Genomic DNA, 21826 nt, shown 5'->3' with positions numbered 1-21826 from the left:
CCTCAGTTCTCCTCGAGGCTGGAAGCCATAAAGCCACTGGAGCTAATATCATAATTAGCATCAAATCTTTCCAACCTGTTTGGCAGGATGGCTTGTGAGTTATCAGCACCCTGGACAGATCAGGGTCATCTTAAGCTTTCTGCAGCCTTATAAAAATATAGAAGAAAATATTTTATTTTCTTTCAGTGTTGCCATTGTGATTTTCTAGTGTCTGAAACATATGTTTCCCCATGTAACATTCATATTTAAGGTAACAATGACCTCTTCAAAATACTGTGGAATTCCACCTATATATAGGTACTTGGAGTAGTCAAATTCAGAGACAGAAAATAGAATGGTAGTTGCCATGGCGTGGGGGAGAGGAGAATGGGGCATTATTGTTTAATGGGTACAGAATTATAGTTTGGGAAAATGAAAAAAGTTCTGGAGCTAAATAGTGGCAATGGTTGCACAAGTATACAACTTTTATGTTCTGTGTATTTTACCACAATTAAAAATAACATAATAATAATGTGGCTATTCTGAGACACAGGTTATGCTTCTATCACAGTAAGTTTATTGCAGTGGTGACAATGAGACCTGTAACATTTTTTGCTATGCTCAATGAGTAAAAATTGGATGTAATAAGACTTCAATATTAGAAACAATTAAGGAATAATATATTTTAGATCATTTGTCAAAATAGCAATGTACTTTTTACATTTTAACTTCTAGGGACCTAAAGTAAACTGCTTGAAGAAATTGGGTCCCAGTGATTATGGCACTGATTGACTTGACAACTGTGGATTGAGCAAAAATTATTTTTAAAAGGGATTAAGACTCAAACTCAGGAGGAACTAAGGCAGTGGAAGGAATCACAGCATGAGAAATTCCTTAAATAAAAATTTATTAACTTAAAATAATTGTGCCTATGTTACACGTAAAATACAACCAAAATTTTACGCTTTTTGTAGAAAGTCATCATGTATTTTTGGCTCAAAGTTTCTCTAGTGTTTTCTGTGGTGGGAATAAAAATAAAATTTAGCAGTTAACAGTTGTATTGTACCTTTGACATAAATAATTGTAGAGGACCCTGTTCATCTGATGAAATCCTTTTCCCTTTCTCTGTTCTGGGCATAAGCATCTTGCTTTGCTTTCTCTTCCTTTTGCTGTTTTACTTCAGTTAACTCATTATGTAATCTGTAAGAAATCATAGGAAATTCAGAAAAAAATAATAACATAAAATTACTATTTGCATTTTTCAAAACTTAGAGAGAAGGTTCATAATAATCCTCAAGTAATAGTTGAGAAAACCCTAGGAAAATCCAGCCATGACAGTTCTGGGCAAACAGCACATGTGTTATTTAATTATGCTCACTCTAGAAATAATAAAGTTTTAAAAATAACCAAATGGTATCTATTAAAATATGAAACAAAAGGGAGGATATGAAGAGGTCACAAGAAAGGAAATTCATATTTGGGGAAAACACTGTAAAACAGAAGTACTTTTTTCCAAATTTTTCTTTTTTACTTTGTATTGAGGTAAAATTATACACAGTTAAGTGCACAAATCTTAAGTGTATAGATAGCTTGGTGAATTTAGAACATTTCCAGCACCCCAGAAGGTTCCATTGGAACCCCTCTCAGACAATATCCTTCTATGTAAAGGTTACCATTAATTGGTTTTCTGTCACCATAGAACTTTCTATAGTTCTATGTCATTCATTATGTAGTATGGCTTTGCTCAATATTATGTCTGTGATATTCATTCATGTTGTTGTAAGTAGCAGTACTTTCTTTTTTCATTGCTCTATTGTTTTGTTTTGGCTTTTTTAAAATGTTACTGGGTGATATGTTTTTTGTTTTGTTTTGTTTTTATTGGGGAAGGGGAACAGGACTTTATTGGGGAACAGTGTGTACTTCCAGGACTTTTTCCAAGTCAAGCTGTTGTCTTTTCAATCTTAGTTGTGGAGGGCACAGCTCAGCTCCAGGTCCAGTTGCCATTGTTAGTTGCAGGGGGCAGAGCCCACCATCCCTTGCAGGAGTGGAGGAGTCGAACCCAGCAACCTTGTGGTTGAGAGCCCACTGGCCCATGTGGGAATCAAACAGGCAGCCTTCGGCGTTAGGAGCACGGAGCTCCAACCACCTGAGCCACCGGGCCGGCCCTGCTCTATTGTTGATTTCCACTGTATAAACATACCACAATTTATTTATCCAGTCTCCTCTTGATGAACATTTGGGATGTATCTAGTATTTTGGTAATAATGAATAATGAATGTCACAAGTATTCTTGTATATGTCCTTTGGGGAACATATGCATTCATTTCTGTTGGGAATATGACTAGGAGTGGAACTGCTTATCCTAGGGCATATGAATTTTAGTTTTAAAAGGTATTGACAGCTTCCCACATGGTTGTACCAATTTACACTCCCACCAGCAAGGTATGAGAGATCTATTGTTCTATATCCTTTCCAACACTTCATATTATGTCTTTTTAATTTTAGTCTTCAGACAGAAATAAATTTTGAGAAATAAGAATGGGATATAATAACAGTTACTAGGTTAATGAAAATAATTATGAGTGAACAACACATACAACTACATACTGACTTGGAAATGTGGATTAAATGAGCAATTTTCTCAGAATACAGAGGAGCAAAATCCACTAGAGATGAAAGAAAAACAATTATTATTTGAGTAATATTGAACAAATAAAATTATTGTCAAATACGACACAAGGTAGGTAGTCTGAGTGAGTAGATAGTTTGAGTGAGTCTGTTTCAGTTAGAAGGGTCTAGAAGTGTGTGGTGAAGGTTAGCAATGACTGCACCACGGGGCCCAGGGTGTTTGGTTAAACTTCCCAGAGCAATAGAATGTGCCGCGGGGCTTGAAACCCACTGCATTAGATCTAATAATTTCATGTTTAGTAATTTAGCCTTAAAAAAAATCAGATGTAGACAATGTTTCAAGGATTTCCGTTGCTGCGTTATGTCATTATGATGTATTTTAGAGGTTATAAATCTAAACCTCCTATTCTACAATGGAATATTATGCATACTTTTAAAGTAATATGGGGTTTTTGTTGTTGTTATTTGTCAATTTTACAACAATGAACAATACGCTGTTTGAATAGGTGTGAAGAGGGGATAAAACAAAAAGCCTTGTGTTATGCTGTTGTCGTTTTAAAGAACTTCAAGGAGAAACAGACAACCTAGAAAGACAACCTAGAAAGAGAACTCGGTCACCACCTCCTTTCCATGACAAAGGGGTTCTAAATTATTCTGCCTTCAGACATCCCTGCCTCCTTCCTCTTGTTCTCACCCTTTGCCACTCTTCCAGCCCATGATGCCCTTTTTTCCATCCTTTTTTCCCTCGGGACACCCTTTTCCAGATGTTCATTCTGGGGCAACCCGACACCCCTTGACATGGAGCGGGAGAGTGGTCGAGGCTGTTGCGAAAGGCTGTCCAGGTTTGGGGCGCCCTGGGCCTGCCCTCTCTTCAGGGGCTACAGGCTGGGGGCCAAAGTCCCAGGTTGGGCAGCGCCCTGGTGTCCTTGTTGGGGAAGGGACCCGCATTCGTGTGCGCGGAGGGAGGGCTCAGGGACTCCAGCTGTCCCTCTGCCGGCCCTGGCGCCTGGGTCCCCAAGCCCTTCCTCCCGCATCCCAGCAGGGTTTCCCCACCAGTGGCTTACCGGGTCCGCGCCGCTCCGGGCTGAGGTGCGCCAAGTCCCTCCTGTCCTACCAAGGCTCGCGCTCCGGCGTCTCCGGTCCTCGGGCTCCGCCCCGCGGCCACCCGGACAGCTGCACCCGAGCTGCCTGACTGGCCGGCGCGGCTCTGCTTCCGATGCTCCTGCGAAGCGGGCTGTCCCCACGCGCCCCGGCCACCTCTCATCTCGGGCCACCTCGTGTCGGTGCCAGAGCGCGCGCTGAAGGTGACGCCTAGGACTGGTGCCCATTTCTGTCCCCACTACCCTCCTCTTTGCCAGCCTGGGATTCCTGCCCTTCCGGAAATTTCTGGCCTTTTTTTGGCCAGGTTTCTGTGTGTCTCAGGTGGGTGGGGCAGGAACTCTCAGTTGGGGAGGGAGGTCAGTCAGCTAAGGACATAAAGATGCTGTGTCGGTCTCAGGGATTGATGGAGAGGGGAACCACGGAGATGAGGCGGGCGGCCCCCTCCCCCTTGAGGCATGCCTGAGGCCCCCATGTTTTGTGAAGATGCTCTGTATCCTCCTTTTCCTGGCAAAAGCATTGGGAAACTTAGGGCCCCCACTGTGTATGCACATGCACCCCGGAGCTCTGCTTCCCTCTCTCAGGGAGGACTTGCTGCTTTACTGGGAGGCCCCAGGTATGGGGACAGTAGAGCTGGTGGTGACTCTGCCCAGGTCATGTGAAGCCACCCTTGTCTGATGCATCATTGCTTGGACAATGCCAAGTCCCACTATCTCCTTTGATAAAGGAGGTAAACTGTGAGGGAGCTGGGAGGTTATCACCACACCCACTCTACAGAGGCAAAACCAAAGGAAGGGAATAAACAGCAGAGCCAGGCCCAGAACTCATACTTCCTGGCTCTTAGTTCAGGGCCGGTCCCTGTCTACCCTGCCTCACAGGGGGTAGAGGGGAGTATGCTGGTCTCTGATGGCCTCGCTTGGAGGAGGGAGGTTGCCCCGAGTCTGTAATACCTTGCTAAGTGGCAGAGAAGGGAAGGCAGGCAAATACGACCTGCTCTCCCCACCTCTCACCTTCTCTAGCTCTCTCCAGGGGTCCTAGGTGAGATGGCCTCCCCCATCTGCCAAGATTTCTAGCTAAACTGGCACTGGCCTAGCTTCCTTCTCATCCCCATTCTCATCATTCCCAGGAGGGCACACTTCATATTATGTCTTTTTAATTTTAGCCTTTAATGCACGTCCCCTTGACACACACACACACAGGCATACACCCTTCAGAAGCACAACACAAGGAATCTTCTTGGGCCCCCCTACCAGTTAGAGGGCCCAGGAGTACAAACAGAGGCCCATACATATGTTAAATACTTAAATTATAAACCAAACTAACACCTTCAATAAGATGTTTTATCTTCCAGCCTTGACAAAATATAACTTTATTATGACCTGAAACACCAGGTTTGAATTTGGAATTCTCAGAATCCTCCGAGTTCTTCACCAGTGTAGGGCGACCTGGCCCTACACCAATGGCTGACCCCCAGGTCTGTCATGCACTGGGAGGGAGCACGCACACTGGCAGGCACAGTCAACCCTCAACAAGGAGTGCCTGGGAAATGCCTGCACAGTGGTCTAGAAGCCAATTGGTCAGGGATTCCAAGGTCCCAGTTACCCAAAATGTTCTGTGAGGGGTCAGATACCACATTTCCTCAACCCCACCAATTTCTGGCCCTGTGAGGTGGGGCATTGTCAGAGGAAGGCTAGAAAAAAGAACTTTTAAAGCAGAGGGTCCTGGCACGGGCACTTCTTGTCTGGACCTAAGGGTGGTCTTCTTCCTACGCTCCACTCCACCTGCCTTTCTCTTTGGAAGTTCAAAGTTAGGGTACAAGACAAAATTCAGTGTTCCTCCCCCAGTGTGATGGCTAGGGAAGCAGTACACAAACAGGAGAGGTATTAGTGGAAACTTAGGGAAAAGTTCTCTTATGAGAGCTCCATGTGTGTAAGTGTATGTGGGGGTCCTGGACCAGCTGTCCTCGGGGTGCTGTTACCTGGCAGTGAGGAGACACCACTAAAGGGGGCCTGACCACCCTCTTCCAGAATACCTGGGCAGCTTCTGGGAGTAGTTGGGGACACCTGGGTCTCCCAGAGAAGGGCTTTCCCGACCCAGTGACTGCTCTGAAAAGTGAAGGTGGGCAAAAGTTGAGTACATTGGCAATCCACAGGAATGTGAGCTGATAAGTGGTGTCTGCTGCTGTCATTTATCACTGCTGAGCTGGGCCCAAGCCACTGCCAGATTCTTGGAGGCCTCATAGGTTATTTCTGGCATGTGGTGCCAGAGCAAGCGTGTTCATTTTAACACTCTCTGTAAATAAAATGTGGAAATGTGGACCTCCGCCCCACCCCAGGGGCTGGGAGAGGGAGGAAAAGAAAAAGACTAGGATTGGAAGGGCTGCCATAGCTCAGGGGTCCCCTCTGTTCTTGCTACCTGCCCAGAGAAAGCACAACTTACTCTTGGGACATCCATCAAACCAGGGCTGGGTCTGGGGCTTGCTGTTGCAGTGGGGTGGAGTCAGGGGCTAAGAGACAACTAATGAATTCAGGAGCCTGGGCCACTCCATATATAGTCTCCTCTAAGACACAAAAGAAGCTAAATGAGAGAGTGAATTCTCTGAACAAAGAGGTAAGGCACTTGAAGATCACACAGCTTTGGAATAACAGCTTGTCTCAGCCTAGGTGATGGGGGAGCAGGAGAAACTGCAACTTGCCCCGTTCTCCAGTGCCGTCTAGTCCCTCCCACCTTTTCCTGAACACTCACTCATCTAGGGGGTGGGGGTCGGGGCACAGACCTGACCAGGGAGGCTGGGTATAGGGGTCAGCGCTGCTAGAGCATGACAGGGACTGTGGTGACAGAGCCAGGAGTTTCCAGGTTCTCCCGCTCACGTGGAAAGGTGCTGGCTCAGGTAGTAAATGGCCATTAACTGTGATTGGATGGCCATCAGCTGTGGCTAGTTGGCCGTCAGCTGTAACCAGTGAGCCATTTGCCACTAATATAACTGCCATGGCTACGCTAGCAGAAAATGGGGGCTAACAAGAAGATGGTGGCTGAGCTAGCAAGAGCGGATTGCAGTTAGCAAGTGAGGTTGGTTGTCAGAGAAGTGGACGGCAGGTTGCGGATTGTGTGGCTCCTGCTTCCTGTGTCTCCAACCCAGCTGCCAGCGAGACTATAATGGTATGACTCCCCTATCTATGGCTCCGTGGGCGTTCCTTTTTGGCCTCACCATGTCCTGCGTTCTTCTGTGGGGAGCGGGACCAGAGACCCCACCTGACACCCTGCATGACAGGGACCAGTTCTCTGGTTGAAGTGTTTGGAGTTTTCCTCTAGGCACTCAGAGTGATGGATGTATTTGAAGTAGGCACAAGGTGCTCATCTTTTCTCTTTTAAAATCTCACCTTGAAAGCCAGCATTAAAATGGAGTGACTGGGGGCTTCAAAGCTACTGCAAGCGTTGGACCCAAGCAAGGGTTGGTAAGGGCCCAGCCTAGGACAGGTACAGTCGAGAGAAGGGCCAGAGCTGCAGGGGACTTGAGGTAGTACTGACAGGATGTGAGGATCACGGGAGAGAGACAATACCGGATTTTTAGCCCAGGTGAGTGGGTAGCTGTGCGCCTTTGAACTTGAGCACACGTGTGTTTAAGTGAATAGTCACAGGCCAAAGTTTGGGACAGTCTTTATTGGGGCTCGGAATGTCAGCAATTCACCTTAGTCAGAGGCAGACTGTGTGAAAATGAGCAGCAACAGTTGTGGACACCCAGGTCCAGGCTACATTAGGAATCCTGCTCGCCTGCAAGCAGTACACAGGCACACACACACACACACACACACACACACTTCTACACAAACTTACACTCTCACGTGTGCTCACTCACTCCCGGTGGGTCTGAGGCCAGGCTCCCTGCCTGCTCAGTCTGCTCTCCGTCTCTTGGAGAGGACTTATCTGCTCTGGGGGGATCCTGAAGGAAACGACTTGAGGACCAGGGCCGAAGGAGCGGGAAGCTGCAGGCATTTTGCAGTTTGGGAGAAGGGGATCCAGGAGTACGGGAGAGATTACCAGGGACCAAGCAAAGGAAGGCCTGCTGGACCAGGGCAGCGGGGAGAAGATGCTGGAGAGGAGCTTGGGAGGGACAGGGTGAAAGAAAAGGCTGTCTCCTCTCCTTCCCTCACCCCGTCCACACAGCTGGGGCCCGAGCCCTGGGCATAGGAAGCCTGGGGAACATCAAGGGGTTCCCTGTGTCTTAGGAAGGCACTGAAATGGGGAGCAGATCCAGGAGAGCCTGGAATCTCCCCCAAGTACCCCAAGGGGGAAGATAGGGGGTGAAAGAGCAAGAAGGGTCTTACATGCCGGTTATGGGGGCAACAAGACTGGGGAAGCACGAATCCTGCTTCTCACCCCAAACATAGGGTGGGTGATGCACAGAGATGTAGCCCCTCTGGCCAGCAGAGGGGAGAGGGCTAGAGCCAGGGTTGCTCCTCTGGTCCCCAGGGCAGTAAGTGGGGGAGCCTGGCCTCACCCATGTGTCCGTGGCGGGGGTGGGGGCAGGATGGAGGAACCGGAGCCTACTGCCCCTGGGGCCAGGGCTACCAGAGCACAGCCCCATCCAGATTCCCATAGCCAGGCTCGGCCCGCAGCCGCCAGTACGTGTTGTTAGTCACCCACCACTCCTTCCCGCTGCCATCTGTCTGCCGCCTGAGGAAAGAGAACCATGGAGGGAGAAGGGTGAATATCCAGAATTAAGACTGATCCAGAGATGCTACCTCCTGCTGCTGGCCTCGCTCAAAGCAGGAGGGTCCAGGGGGGAGGACGGGTGGGGGGCCTGCATTGCAGAGACCCAGGGTGAAGGCAAAGGCACCTGAAGAAGCGAGCCTGGTGGATGATATTGTTCTCCTCCATCACTTTGCGCCTGTCTCGCTGAAGCTGCTCAATCCTTCTCTTCTGGGCTTCAGCGGCCTGTACGTTCCCCTCCTCCAGATACCTGAGCATCCAGACTGCCGTCAGCAGAACTGTCCCCTCAGGAGCCCCCAAATCCAAGGCCTCTGTCCCCTGCCCAGCTCTGCCCCCAAACAGGCCCCATTTCCCTGAGGCAATGCGAGGAAGGAAGGACACCGTCCCAGCTCTACACAGAAACCCACCCACGTAGGGGAGAAGCCTGGCAGTTCTAGGGCAGCGCCCGCCTGGCACTAACCTCTGGTCTGGCCGGAGCCGTGTGTCTGTAGAAGGCAGTGACCGTTTCAGCTCTGCCGTCAGCTCATTCAGCTCCAAGGCAAACTGAGTGAAGCCGAAGTTTCGCTCATAGTCTGGGGGCATTGAGTCTGGGGGGAAGGCAGGGGCTGGGGCAGGTGGACTGTGCTGTAGCTGCCCTCACCCTGCCCAGCCCTCCATGACCACCCCACTTACTGGGTTTCCAGATGCACTGACCACCGTGTGGGGGTCCCCGGTACAGCCCCTCGTTCCACTTCCCAAAGAGACGGTGGAGAACACGACCACTGCGACTGAACACAGCCCCCTGCACCTCGTGGATGTTGGAACTCCAGTATTTGGCCTGTGGTGGAGGTGGGGGTGAGGGTGGGGGGCTTAGGGAGGTGTCCCCTCCCCTTCCCCAGGGTGAGCTGCTGGGGGCGGCTGGGCAGGGGCAGGGACGCATGGCCACCTTGCAGAAGGTGATCTTGCAGTGGCAGGAGCTGTCCTTCGTGTTCCGGATGAGCACCTCCCCATAGTGCTCGATCCAGCGCTGGCCACTCAGGATGTTGTGAATGCAGGATGTCACCTTGTTCCATTCAAAGTGGTCCCCAAACCTGAGAGAGACAGAGCATGGGAGGGCAGCTGGCTGGCCCTAGTACAACCCTGAGCCAGAGAAAGCCTGTCTCACTGGCACAGGTCACAATGGTCCTGGTTCTGGCTATACCATGAAGGGTGACATATCGTATTTATAACACAGAGCAGCCTCCCCAGAAAGTGCTCAGCTAACACAAGCTCCTAAGTGCCTAAGTCATGGGGATAAAAAACACAAACAGGGCCCATGCCTCGAGGGGCAGAACGGTGGTAGGCCTGTTCTATGACCACATCCGTGTTACTCGTTACTCTTATTTTATAGAAGAGCAAACTTGAGGCTCTGAGGCATCAAGTCTTTTTGCCGCCTGCATGGCTACTAAGTGGCAGAACCAGGACTCCCAGCCAGGACGTCTGACCCTGAAGCCCAGGCTCTCCCTGACCCTGACCCCTGCACTGGCCTCTGGCTAACTCCTGGACCACGCTGGGTAAGTCCCTCTTCTCTGGCTGCAATCCCCACCTCTAAGGTGAGCTGGATGAAGGGGTTTCAAATGTGGTTTGTGACCAGTCCTGAGATCAATTTAGGTGTGTGTGTGTGTGTGTGTGTGTGTGTGTGTGTGTGCGTGCTGCCATGAAGTCTCAAATGCATTTCTTACTGTGAGTCATGGTCAAAAACGTGTGAAAGCCACTGCACCAGATGACCTCAGTGAGCCCTTCCAGCTCTACCATGCTAAGATTTTTCACCTTTCTTCATTGGCAACTGCTGAAAATTTGGGTACAAAGTGTACAGACACTGCCCACTCCAAGCCACTTCAGGCAAGATCTTTCTATCCTATCCCTCCCACCTCCCCATCCCAGTCTGGAGGATGGCCTGTAGACTGGGCCCGGGGGCTGAGCGCTTAGGAACACTCACCTGGGTAGGCTGACATTGACTGTTCCCACAGGCACAATCTCCAGGGATTTGCCCCAGAACTTGTTCTTCCACTTCATGTCTGGAGTTAGGTTGGGAGAAGGAGAACGACAGCAGAGATAAGACCAGAGTGTTCCAGCCCCTCTGCCATCTGCCCTTCATCCCCAGGCCCACCCCACCATGACCCTACCTCACCTTGCCAGAAGATGAAGTTCTCAGACTCTGCATGGCACGCCGAGATAGGGGGGTGGTGGGAGACCTTGGTGAGCAAGGAAGTTCTTTTGAGGCTGCCCCTAAAGACCATGAGGTCTGCTCCTGACCCCAGGGCCCCTCAGAGTCCCTTACCTCCAGCCCCAGTCCCCCTAAGAATCAGAAGATCAGTTAGTTGCAGGTCTCTTGTCCCTGTCATCCTTGGCCACCACCCAAATTCCATCATTCTCTCTGTTTTCACAAGGTCCCTCTATTCTCCCTTCTCACTCACTCGCCTCCTTGCCACCCCTGTCTATGGAGCCTTCCAGAGCCCCTGCTCAAGCCTATAAAGTCCTCTGGCAGTGACAGGCGGGGTCCAACACTCTCACGAGTACCCTCTTCTCCCACCTTCTCCCCCAAAGCTGATCATCACCCTGCAACCTCCTCCACACAACCCCTTGGAAAACCCTCGCCTTGTGCTCTTGGAAATGAATGGCTCCACATCTGGACTCTTGACCTCCTGCATCCACAAGCCTGCCTGCCTTGCCTCTTTCTCCGTTCACTGTTGCCCGTGGCTCCTGCCAAGACTTCCGACTGCTCTGCTTTGCCATGGCCTGTTACCGGCTCCATCTCCTTCCCACCCAGCTGAGACTGCTCAGTCACATCCAGCCCTCTCCCAGCACCCTCAACAACCTGCTGCCACCACTTGCCACGACTCCCAGCACTGACTGGCCGCCTCCATGCTGCCCCAACTCCACGCTCTTCAGAACACCACCCCCCCCATCACCACCTCCATGTAGCAGAGACACAGCACCCGCTGGGAAACTTCTAATTCTGCATCATGTCTATACTGGGCCCTCACATCACCTATAACCCTCCTCTGAGGGTTGATACCCAAGCCATCCTCTTAAAGCAGAACTCTCCCTCGCATAGTCAGAGGGAGGACAGAGGCCAACTCCTTCAAGCAACTTATGGGCTCCCACCCCGACCCGCTGCCAGGCAAGGACCCCCTCCTCCTCCATGCTGCCCACCACCCCTTCCTGCAGGCCCCTCACTCCTCCCCCCACCCCCCTGCACTTTAGTCTTTCCCTCTACATTTCTCTTTCGCTCTGGATAGAACTATCTCCTGTTTCTTCTATCTTAAAAAAGAGTAAAACAAACAGTGGCAGCAGCTGTCCCCTCAGAGGAGTAAGGTGGAGGGTCATTTTTCTATTGTACACTATTGGACTGTGTAAACTTGTCACCCTGTTTTCAAAAACATCTAAACAAACAAACAAAATGTCTCAACCCTTTATCTCCCCCTCTGGCTGCCACTCTCTCTCCCTCTTTTTTCCCTCAGGGTAAAATTTTTTGGAAATAATCTTCATTTTTCTCTATTTTATTATCATTTGTTTTTTACTTCCAATTTACACCAACTGTAATCCAGCCTCAGCCCCCAGCCTTTGTCTGAAATCTCCCTTGTCAGGAAGCCAATGACACCCCACTAAGCGCCCCCCCTTTGCCTCAGAGCTCCTCCACCTTTCCTGCCTGCCCTCCTCTCCAGACCCTCTCCTGGGAGCAGTCCATGACTTTCCCCGCCATCTACACTGGTGACTCCGTGATCTGTCAGCCCCACCCAGAGCTCTCCAGGGAGCTCCAGGCCCACATCCCCCAGGGCCTACTGGACATCTCTCCTTGGAAGTCAAGTCCCCATGACAAAGAGCCTCCCTAACGCAGTGACTGTCCTCACATTCTCTCCATCTTGCTGACTGGCACCACCACACACCCACCAAATCCCCCAATCCAGAAATTCGAGGCCACCCCAGACTTCTCCCTCTCATCAACCACCTCCCCGACTCCTTACTTGTAAGAACATTCTGTTGACCACTGAGTTCTGTCAAGGGCAACACATAAATAGCTCTTGAATCCTCCGTCCACCCAATCCAGCTGCCACGGCCTAAATGCAGGTCCTCATCAGCTCTCAGGGAGGTGACTGAAATGGCCTCCTAATGGGCTTCTCTGACCTGTCCGTACACCACTGCCCGAGTGTTCTTTATAATTCTGAGCATGTCACTCTGTTACTTAAAACCCTTCAATGACTCCCCATAGCCTTCAGGATTTAAAAAACAAACAAACTCCTCCTTACCGTTACCTACGGGGCTCCTCGGCGTCTGGCCCTGCCTTGTCTTCCAGCCGCGTGTCTAGCTCCTCCCAAACATGCTCATCTGTTCCTTACACTGTCTGGGACATCACATTTTCCCCACCACCTTGCACTCCTGGCGAACTCCAATTCAGCCTTCAAGACTTAGTTCAAGATCACCCCCTAGAGCATGCCTTCCCAGGGGAGCTGACTAGCCGCCTGTAAGCCTCCATGATCCCAGCTCTAGATCATGGCACAGTAACTCCTTATTTCAAGTCTGTCTCCCACACTAAATGGGGAGCTCCTTCGAGTAGAGCCCTTTGCACTTCCCGCATACGGCCCAGTGTCTAGCACTGAGCCAACTGTCCTGTGTTCTCTCCCATGCACTGGCCCCTCTGGAGCCCAGGTGCTAATCCTGCCCCAGACACCCATGAGGCCAGCCCTGTTCTCCAGGGCCCACACCTGCTCACTGATGAAGCGGAAGCCTCGGTCAGGCCGCTCACACTCGTAGGTCTCCCCCAGGACAGGGTTGAAGGGTTTGCAGCCCGCTCGGTGGTACGTGGAGGAGTAGGCAGAGACAGCAAAGGCTGCAATGTACACCTGTGGGCGGAAGGGCAGGAAGACTGCTAATGGGGGTGGGGGTGGGGATCAGAGAAGGAGACACTGTCCCACCGCAAGCAAGGACTGGGGAACTGGGGTGGAACTTCAGCAGCAGCCCAGCCAGGATTTTCTGGGAGGCAGGGGCCCTCAGGAGGAAGAGGTAGCCTGGCTGGGCCCAAGGGTGGGTGGGGGCCAGTACCATGCGCTCGCAGGGGTCGGCGATGCGGCTGGCCTGGTCCAGGAGGCTGCTGTACTCAAGCTCCTCACAGAGCCGCTGCAGAGTGTTGAGTGGCTCGTTGAGCTGCACAGGCATTGACACCTTCGACAGGTCCTTGCCGATGTTGTTACGCAGTATGTTCCACAGGCTCACGTCAGCCCCAGGCCCGCTGGCCGCAGGCAGGCAGCGGCGACGGGGTGGCCCCGGAGCTCTCCCTGGAACACACACCCCTGGGGCCCACCACAGCCATCACTCTCCCAGCATCCAGACACAGCAGGCCCTCAGGCTGGCCCACAGCCCTATTGCCTCCCAGCCAAGACCCAGTCTCAACTCACTGTGGGGCAGGACAGCTGGGGATCTAATTCTCAATGAGCTCCCTGATGGGCAGCAGGGAAACTGCACTCCAAAATCCCTTCCCTAGTCCCCACCCTTGCTTTCCGTTCCTTTCATAAACACAGAAATCAAAGTCAGGATGCAGATTATTCCATCCACTTTATAGATGAGGAAACAGGCTCCAAAAAGTAAAATGACATCTCCAAAGCCACAATGCTAATAAGTGCCAAAGTGGGATCTTTTCCCTCTCTATCAGGCCCTATGCAAGCCTTCTCAGAAGACCAGCTAGCCTCGAGGCCTGAGCCTGACCCACCTCTGCAGCCACTGCTGGAACATTCTGTACCTCACAGCTTAGCCTTCCTTACCTCCTGGGGTCACCTCTGGAGTCAGCATCCAAAGCCCTTACCCCACCAGTTACCACAAGGGACTGCCTCCCCAAAGGGCCTGGGCCATGGACAACACTATCTCTCTACCCACCTCCAGCCTCCCCTGCCCAAACACCTGGCTGGCACCTTTCTGATAGCGCTCAGCTCCCCTGAGGTCCAGCACCTCCTCGGACAGGCTGGTGGTGATTTCACTGGTGCACGACTCCTCTTCCTCTGAGCCCTGGGCCGGGAAGATGACAGGCCGGGCATACTGGGCCTTCCCCGGGCAGCTGGGCAGTGCCCAGGGCCTGGCAAGACTCTGCCCAGCTAGCCCTTTGGTGGGAAGGGGAAGAGAACATATTTGGGGGGGGTCTGAGCCCTAAGACACTGCCCCAAAAGGCCTGGCACCACCTGCCACCTTGGGAGAAGGAGGGCCTGGCCCTACGACTGCGACTGCGACAGAAAGATCAGGGACTTGGTGAGACAAAGGAACGGGAAGTTGGGAGTTACCAAGATTCAGCAGGGATGGGGGTTAGGGATCAAGGGAGATTTAGATCTGAAATGGGGTCACAGGAAGATGGCTGGGGTGGAGCTGAGGCAGCAGTTTCAGGAGAACCCAACAAAGATAAAGCACATTAAACTGGAAGAAGGGTCGCCAGCAAAGATTCCTGAGCAGGGCCACTCAAACCCAGCAGGGTTAGACATGTTCCCAGAGATAGCGGCTGAGGCGGATAGAAAGGATTTGGGAATCTACACATTCTAGTCTCTCTGAGCCCCACCCCCACCCTATATTCACGGGGTTCCTCTCGCTCACTGCCAGCTTCCCTCCTCCCTCACCTCATTCTCAGAAGAGCTGGCAGACAGGAGAACCTCGCAGGCATCAAAGAACTCTGTGTGGGAATCAGCGAGAGACAAGACGCTGCTCTGGGACAGCTGGGGGGTCAGCTCTCGCCCCTTCATGTACAGAGCTTCTTGCTGTGGAAATAGGACAGGTCAGATCCCAGAGGCCAAGCCAGGAGAGTCAGGCAGGGCTCCCCTTGCCTGACAGCTCCCTTGAGAGGGACGCATAACCAGGACTTTCACTGTCTGAGTCTGAAACCTGTTGAGCAGGAGAAGATGCAGGGGAGGCGAGCATAGTGGAATGAGCACCAGCCTGGGAGTAAGGAGACACAGGTTCCATATAAGTGCTTACACTTCCTGAGTGCTGATTCTGAGTCCAGCTCCGAGCCCTTTGCTTGCATTAACTCAATTAATCCTGCTACTCATCCTATGAAGTAGGTGTACTTATTACCCCCACTTTGCAGATTAGGCTCAGGGTCACAAAGTTGGCATGCAGTGAAGCCAAGTGCAAACCCATGGAATAGGGCCCCCGAGTCTGTGCTCAGAATCCCTGAGTCCCAGCTCAGCCGGTCCACAAATGTGGGAGGCTGAGCCCAACAATTAGACTCTTTGAGTCTCTGTTTCCTGGTCTATGAACTTGAGAGTAGGAATTACTGTCCACAGGCCTCTGAATTAAAAGTAAAAGCAATCTGCACACTGTGAAGGAATGACCGAGACGCAGCTGCTGCCAATGTTATGAGCTAGGATTTCTGGGCTGTTTCAGGTCTGAAAACCATGCCTTCACTCCTGCTAGGACAGAAATGGTCCCCACTGCCCACCCGGCTCCTACCTCCTCAGGGTTGAGGGAACTGAAAGAGTCTGCCGTAGTGTCCGAGGAGATGGACAGCGAATGGAGGCGTCTTGGGCCAGCTGAGGCCTCAGAGACCTGTCGGGGGAGGGGGAGGGGACAGGGTACCAGGAGGATGAAGCCCTTCCCTGCCCTGCCATGCAGAGGCTACCTCTGTCAACCCCCCTTCCTGGCCCAGATCCACTATCACCCCCAGGCTTGCAGTACTCAACTTCAAGGCCTCTCCTCCCACCGGCCACCTTGTCCCCAGGCCTCACCCCCATCCTGGACAGCTCTGAATCCTGGTGCAGTTCCCTCAGTTGATCCCGTTCAGCGGTGAGGGCAGCTAAGACGCTGCTGAGGGAGCTGTGCACTGTGGGGGCAGGGGCAGGCCGTCACACTCCTGTCCCTCCCCCTCCCCCTGCCCTTGCCTGCCCCTCGTCTCCCTCCCTCACACACTCACCCTTCTGGGCCAGGGCCCAGAAATTGCGCTGCAGGTGGGCATAGTCTGGGGGTGGCAGCCCACGGGATCCTGAGTGGTCCCGGGACTCCAGGTAGCGAGACAGGTTGGGAACAGAGCCATGGAGACGCCCAACCTGTGGGTAAAAGGGAGGGGTTGAAGGAGAAGCCTCCTTCAGAGCGTCTCACCCCCCGTCACTCGAGTCCACACCCCACCTCACCCGTCCAATGGTGTCATCCTTGGCAAAGCTCTGTGTGCACCACATGCGGCTGGTCCGTTTCCCCTTTTTGGGTCTCTCGGTCGTCACCGAGGCCTGGCAAGTCAAGGTGAGGGGAGTTTCAATCTTAGGGTGGGGAAAAGGGCAGCAACCATCAAAGCTGGAGAGAGGCAGATGGCCACAGAGGAGTGCACAGAGACAACTGACATCCCAGAGGAAGAAGACCACCCCCCTGGCAGAGGCATGGGCCCAAGAGGAAGGGGTCATTCCAATGGAGCAGAGAGACAACCTTGAGGCAGTCTGGACATGGAAAGAGAGGCAACTAGGAAGATATGTGGCTCTCCTGAAAACAACAGTGACATAAGGGGGACTGGGGACCTGTCCCAGGAAAGTGATGGAATGAAGGCGGCAAGCAGGAGAGAGACCCCTGGGCAGGAGCCTGCCTCCTCCCCTGGACCTCACCTGGTGTGTGGGGATAACGGGGGCTGAGGGGATTCGGTGCAGGGACTCCAGGCTCTGGAGGAGTCTGTGTAGTTCCTGGAGCTTCCCCTGACACTCAGAGAGCTCTGCGGGAAGAATGAATGAGGAAGACCCTCTCGCAACACTGGCCGAGCACCCCAAAGTCTGTCGCCTAGCTTACCTTCCTCCAAAGACTTCATCCAGCAACCAGAGAAATCCTGATACTATCTCCCCATCCCCCGCTTGTGAACCCAAAGCAGTCCCCAGTTCCCACCGGCCTCACACTGGTTTCCCAAGAGGGCCAGCACCCCAGTCTCCACTATCTCCAGACTACACCTTACCTCTGCTATCTCCCCACAGGTGGGAGAGGGGCCTCATTCTCTCAACACTTGGTCTGCACCCCCCCCCAGCCAACATCACAGCCCCTACTCCAGGAACCCGATGCCAGAGCACCCTTCCCAGGTACTACTCCTCAGGACCCCTCCCTGCATTGGCATTCTGTGCTGTTTCATGAAGCCTGGCCCTGTGTCCGAGTCTGTCCATGCGCCGAGGGCACGAGCCCAGTTGCCCTCTGTAAGATTAGGGCTCCCAGGGCAGAGCCTGGGTAGACCCTATCAGATTGGAGACAGAGGCTGTCCCCCCCATCAGCCTGGGGCACCCTGAGGCAGGGATGAAGGTAACAATTTCTCCTCCTTGTGACTGCAGATGTCACCTAGACCTGACAACGTGGACCCTACCCATCGAGGCTTGGTGCCAGGGGCCCCTCACCATGAGAGCAGCGGTCTAGGCCATCACTGCCCCTCAGCCAGGAAGACACCTTCTCACGAGGTCCAACCCCAGGAAGAGCTGAGGCATTAACCACTGTGGGAAGCTGGGCACCCGGAATCTGCGGGGTAAGTCAAGGGTCAAGAAGGATGGTACCCGCCTCCCTGGCTGTCACAGTTCCCTGAAGCCGCCACCCCTGAATCCCCACATCTCCTGGCCCAGGACCCATCTTACCTTCTGGTGAGTGGTGCCAGGCAGTGGGCCGCGGGGCATGTCCAGGCGCTGGGCCAGGCGGTGGGCACGCAGCTGGGCCACCCAGCTCTGGAACAGGTCCTGGGATTTGATCTGCAGAGGTGACAGAGAGTAGGGGGAGGCTACATGAAAGGAAGACTGCTCTCCAGGGACAAGAAGTCGGGGCTCTGGTCCCCAGGCTCGCAGGCTCGCTCCCTTTAGTGCCCAGCTTCCCCAAGTGTCGGAGCCCTTAGCTCTGTGCCTGTTCACGTCAAAACCAACGGGCGGTTTGCCATTGGCTACGAGATACGATTCCCTTCTTGTCAAACTCAGGGATAGAGACCCTCAGCCCATCCCCCTCTCTTGTGTGCCCCAGTGCCTCTGCCAGGCTGGGGGCCAAGCCACCACCTGGCTCCCAGGGATGTCACCTTGAGGTGGTAGATATTGTCTTCGGTGTCAAGGTCAATGCGCTGGGCCTTTTTGTTGATGGACATGACAGATAGTCGGACGTCAATGGAGCCATGGAGCTTCCCCTTGGTGATCTGGGGTGAAAGGGTAGGGGGGAGGAGGGGGCTGCTTTTAGATCCCTGGGCCACAGAGCTACCATCTCCCTGAGGCCACTCTAGGCCCACGGCCAGGCAGTAGGTTCACCCTCATGCCCAAGTAACAGTAGCTGCAGGGACTTGTCAGTTGTCCTCCTGTGCACAGAATTCAGAAGTCACATTCTGAGCTCAAGGGAGTCACAGAGCAGGGAAAACTATCCCCACCGTCGGGCGTCATCCAGGCTGAGGAAGAGAGAACCCAGGAGGCTAGGCCTTCGATTTCTCATTCCCAGCATGAGAACGGGACAAGGATAATACAACTCCCCTTTGTGGACACTTTTGTGCCAGGCACAGTCCTGAGGGCCCTTGCCAAGAAAATGACCCTACAAGTGGGTGATGACACTCTCCTCAGCTTAGAGACGAGGGAGCTGAGGGCTAAGGAAGACACTTGCTCAAGACCCCACACCCAGGAATGGTTTGCCTGGGATTCAGGCCCTGCTCTGGAGGATTCCAGAAACCCCCTGCCTGCCCAGAGCATTCTGGGGCCAGACTCCTCCCACCACCCCAGGCCAGGGCCTGACTCACATCTTGCTGAGTGGTTGCATAGCGAAGGATCCCGTCCTCCAGCACAAAGTATCTCTGCGACGTTGCCCAGGAGGTACAGGACCGGGATAGCCAAGAGGAAAGAGTGTGGGGAGAGAGCAACCCCTCACATGGACTTTTCTTCTTCGCAACACACCCACCCCACCCCACTCCATCCCCGTATTGCCCAACCCACCAGCATCTGCCCACCCTACCTTGTGCCAGCCCTTCAAAGGCCACTTTCTCTTCTTGAGCAGGTGGCCTTCCTGCCTCTCAGGCATGATACCCTCTGCACCCCTCCGGCCCCGAGGCTCCTCCATCACCTCCCACAGCTCGGAGGCCTGCAGTCCAGGACAGAGTCAGGGAGCCGCTGGTGAGGCCCCCTTGGGCCAAGTGAGGCCCACCCACTGCCTGCTTCCTACCCTCAGACCTGCTGAGCACCACTGGGTTTTGCAGATTGAGTTCTCTCCACCAGCGAGGGAGGGTCTCTCTCTTGGAAGTCCATGGAGAAGGGAGAGGCTACTCCCTCTGAGGACCAGAGCGGGTGCCGGGGAAGGATGTCACCTTGTCCCGAAGGGGCTCTTAAAGCAAGAAAGAGACCCCATTAGCATAGACCCTGCTATCACCTTCACCACCATCCTCTGAGATGAGCTCACCAACACATCTGCTCCCCGGTCTCGCCTCTCCTGAGTCTGTCCCTACCCCACCTTGGGTGGGCCTCCCAGTCTAGACCCTCCCGCTGCAGCCACTGTGTGCTAGTTCACTGAAAGGTAGACCTGAGGGAAAACCAGGAAAAGTCCACCCAGCCCCACCCTAAACACACATTCCTGGGCTCCAGGAAACACTTGGTGTTATCTCTGGAGGATCCCCTGGGGGTGATCAGAGGTGAGGCAGGAGAGTGAAGAGGAATTCAGAGACTAGATAAAGCAAGGTCTCAAACCAGCTGCTCTTCTTTCAAGACCCCTGTACCCCCACCACCACGGCTTGGAGTCTCCCCTGTCATGGCTCCCCTGCAGAAACTCCCAACCCCTTCATCCCAACTCCCCACCAGTTGGCCCCCATATCCTCCAGTTCTTGGGCTCCCATTTTCTACACAGGGAAACTGAGGGCTGAGACAGCCCCCATTTTTCCCTGTGCCTCCTCCCATCAAACATCCCCTTAGGACACCCACTTTGGACCCTCAGTGTCCCCCCCAAAACCTCACCATTGCCTTTCTACCATCCCATTCCTTGGGGCACCCACCCAGAGAGGGGAGGGGACTAAGCTGATGGAGACACTGTCGGGTGGAGAAGCGGCTAAGAACATGCCGAGGTCCACACAGGTCCTGCAGTGGTGCCCACAGGCACCCTTGGCACCAGCCCTGGCCATCCTGGCTCCACAGGGAGATCAATAATGCATGAGACTGTGTGTGTGTGTGTGTGTGTGTGTGTATGTGTGTGTGTGTGTGTGAGTGATGGGGGAGGGGACGGAAGGGGCAAGGTTGGCCAGAGCCTGGGGAAACAGCTCAGATCGTCCGAGGGAGCTTGTAAGCACCTGAGGAATTGAAGCTAGAGGGAACAGGGACTGGTGGGGCAGGCATGGCCAGGAGATCAGGGCAGAGGGGCCCATGCTGCCAGAAGCCGATCCAGGTGAGGAAACTCCTGCATTCAGCCATTGAAAGTTCCGAAACTCTCCTGGCGTTTGGGTATCCCTGTGCCCTTTTCCTGCCCTGTGGGACCTCGGCCTCTCACTGCTTGAGGGTAGAGGGGAAGGCTCTGTCATTAGAGGGTGCAGGGTCGAGATAAACCAGGTGGGTACCCCCTCTCCACCTCCATTCCCGCCCCCAGTCTCCGGAGGAGCAGACCGGCCAGCTTCAGGTAGGAGGAAGCCCTAGCCAGGAATGTCAGCTGATGCCAGCGTGGCCCCCTTACCCCAGGGTCCATGGACGCCAATGCTCCTTGGCCCGCGCGCGCCGGTCTGCCTCTGAGTCACCCTCTCCGAGTCGCCCGCTCCCTCCTCACAGAGCTGAGCAGTGGCAGCAGCTGCTGCAGGAACCAGGAAGGAAGGAGACGGTGGAGCCTCCCCTCTAGCCGGATCTCCCCAACCTTCCCCTCCCCCGTCCCTCCTCCCGCCAAGCTCCGGGCGGCCGCTCAGCTCTGCCCCCCTGCTCCCCGGAGGACTCAGAGCTGAGTGACTCCCCAACGCCAAAGCTTGGGAATGGGGGCAGAGTCCCCACTGGGCACAGTTCCAAAGGGATCACAGAGGACTGGGGAGCTGCTGGCCTCAAGCCAGTGACGGTAAAGCGTTTACTCAGACTAGCATGGCCTTGACCCCAGTTAGTACCCAAGGCCACTTCCTTATTAACTCCTGCCTCTCGTTTTACATCTGAAAATAGATTGCAAAATTTGGAACCAGCATAGGTATCAAGTTGATGGGAAAGGATGGATGCCCCTTTGGGACCACAATAGACAGTGCCAAGAGCAGTCAGCAGCGCAGTCAAGGCTCAAATGGGGCAGCTGGTGGCCCCTACAGAGGCTGTCACTGGTCAGGCCTGATGGCGTGGAGGGGCTGGAAGCACCTATGCAGTAAGACAAAACCCCAACCTGCTGAGTCTCTGCACCAGGAGCCGGTCTGGGGCAGGAAGCAGCTGGCTGTTAAAGGGCTAGCTGGAGCCAATTTGGGTACCCTCCTTTTCTGAGCACTTCTGCCCTTCTGCTGGAGTACTGTGTTCAG

General features: G+C 53.5%; 1 protein-coding gene and 1 non-coding gene across 3 annotated transcripts; one reads left to right on the top strand and one right to left on the bottom strand.

Annotated features, from left to right (window-relative positions):
- Window positions 1-482: 482 nt before the first annotated feature.
- Window positions 483-590, top strand: LOC141569049 (small nucleolar RNA SNORA1). The gene has a single exon (XR_012492443.2). It is a non-coding gene; the product is annotated as a small nucleolar RNA SNORA1 (small nucleolar RNA).
- A 6755-nt stretch (window positions 591-7345) lies between these two features.
- Window positions 7346-21164, bottom strand: OSBPL7 (oxysterol binding protein like 7). 2 transcript variants are annotated; one of them, XM_019740659.3, is made up of 23 exons: window positions 21025-21164; window positions 19545-19695; window positions 19330-19455; window positions 19118-19171; window positions 18419-18532; window positions 17994-18104; window positions 17763-17880; window positions 16998-17101; window positions 16539-16631; window positions 16322-16454; window positions 16137-16231; window positions 15862-15957; window positions 15030-15167; window positions 14340-14433; window positions 13477-13724; window positions 13140-13277; window positions 10565-10628; window positions 10373-10451; window positions 9341-9485; window positions 9088-9232; window positions 8876-9002; window positions 8543-8665; window positions 7346-8379 (listed from the first exon to the last, which is right to left on the bottom strand). In XM_019740659.3, exons 2-23 carry the CDS (start codon window positions 19617-19619, stop codon window positions 8271-8273), a joined length of 2529 nt encoding a protein of 842 aa, XP_019596218.3. In that variant the 5' UTR covers window positions 19620-19695; window positions 21025-21164; the 3' UTR covers window positions 7346-8270. The 2 variants fall into 2 exon arrangements, 1 of the variants encoding a protein (XP_019596218.3); XR_002138080.3 differs by lacking the exon at window positions 7346-8379 and having other exon boundaries at window positions 8876-8958.
- Between the last annotated feature and the right edge of the window lie 662 nt (window positions 21165-21826).

This window comes from Rhinolophus sinicus, chromosome 12 (genome assembly GCF_057876585.1).
Source record: "Rhinolophus sinicus isolate RSI-liver-muscle chromosome 12, RSI-T2T, whole genome shotgun sequence".
In the NCBI taxonomy this organism is placed as follows: Eukaryota; Metazoa; Chordata; class Mammalia; order Chiroptera; family Rhinolophidae; genus Rhinolophus; species Rhinolophus sinicus.
The sequence above is the reverse complement of the archived record's forward strand: the minus strand, read 5'-3'. Positions and strand labels throughout refer to the sequence as shown.

Bases quoted from the DNA above. Each gene is read 5' to 3' on its own strand.
- OSBPL7 (XM_019740659.3), bottom strand. From the start codon at position 19,619: ATGGACTTCCAAGAGAGAGACCCTCCCTCGCTGGTGGAGAGAACTCAA. The intron at 19,172-19,329 runs GTAGGGTGGGCA...GCAACGTCGCAG, and splicing joins CTTTGAAGGGCTGGCACAAG to AGATACTTTGTGCTGGAGGA. The intron at 10,452-10,564 runs GTGAGGTAGGGT...ACCTAACTCCAG, and splicing joins GAACTTCATCTTCTGGCAAG to ACATGAAGTGGAAGAACAAG.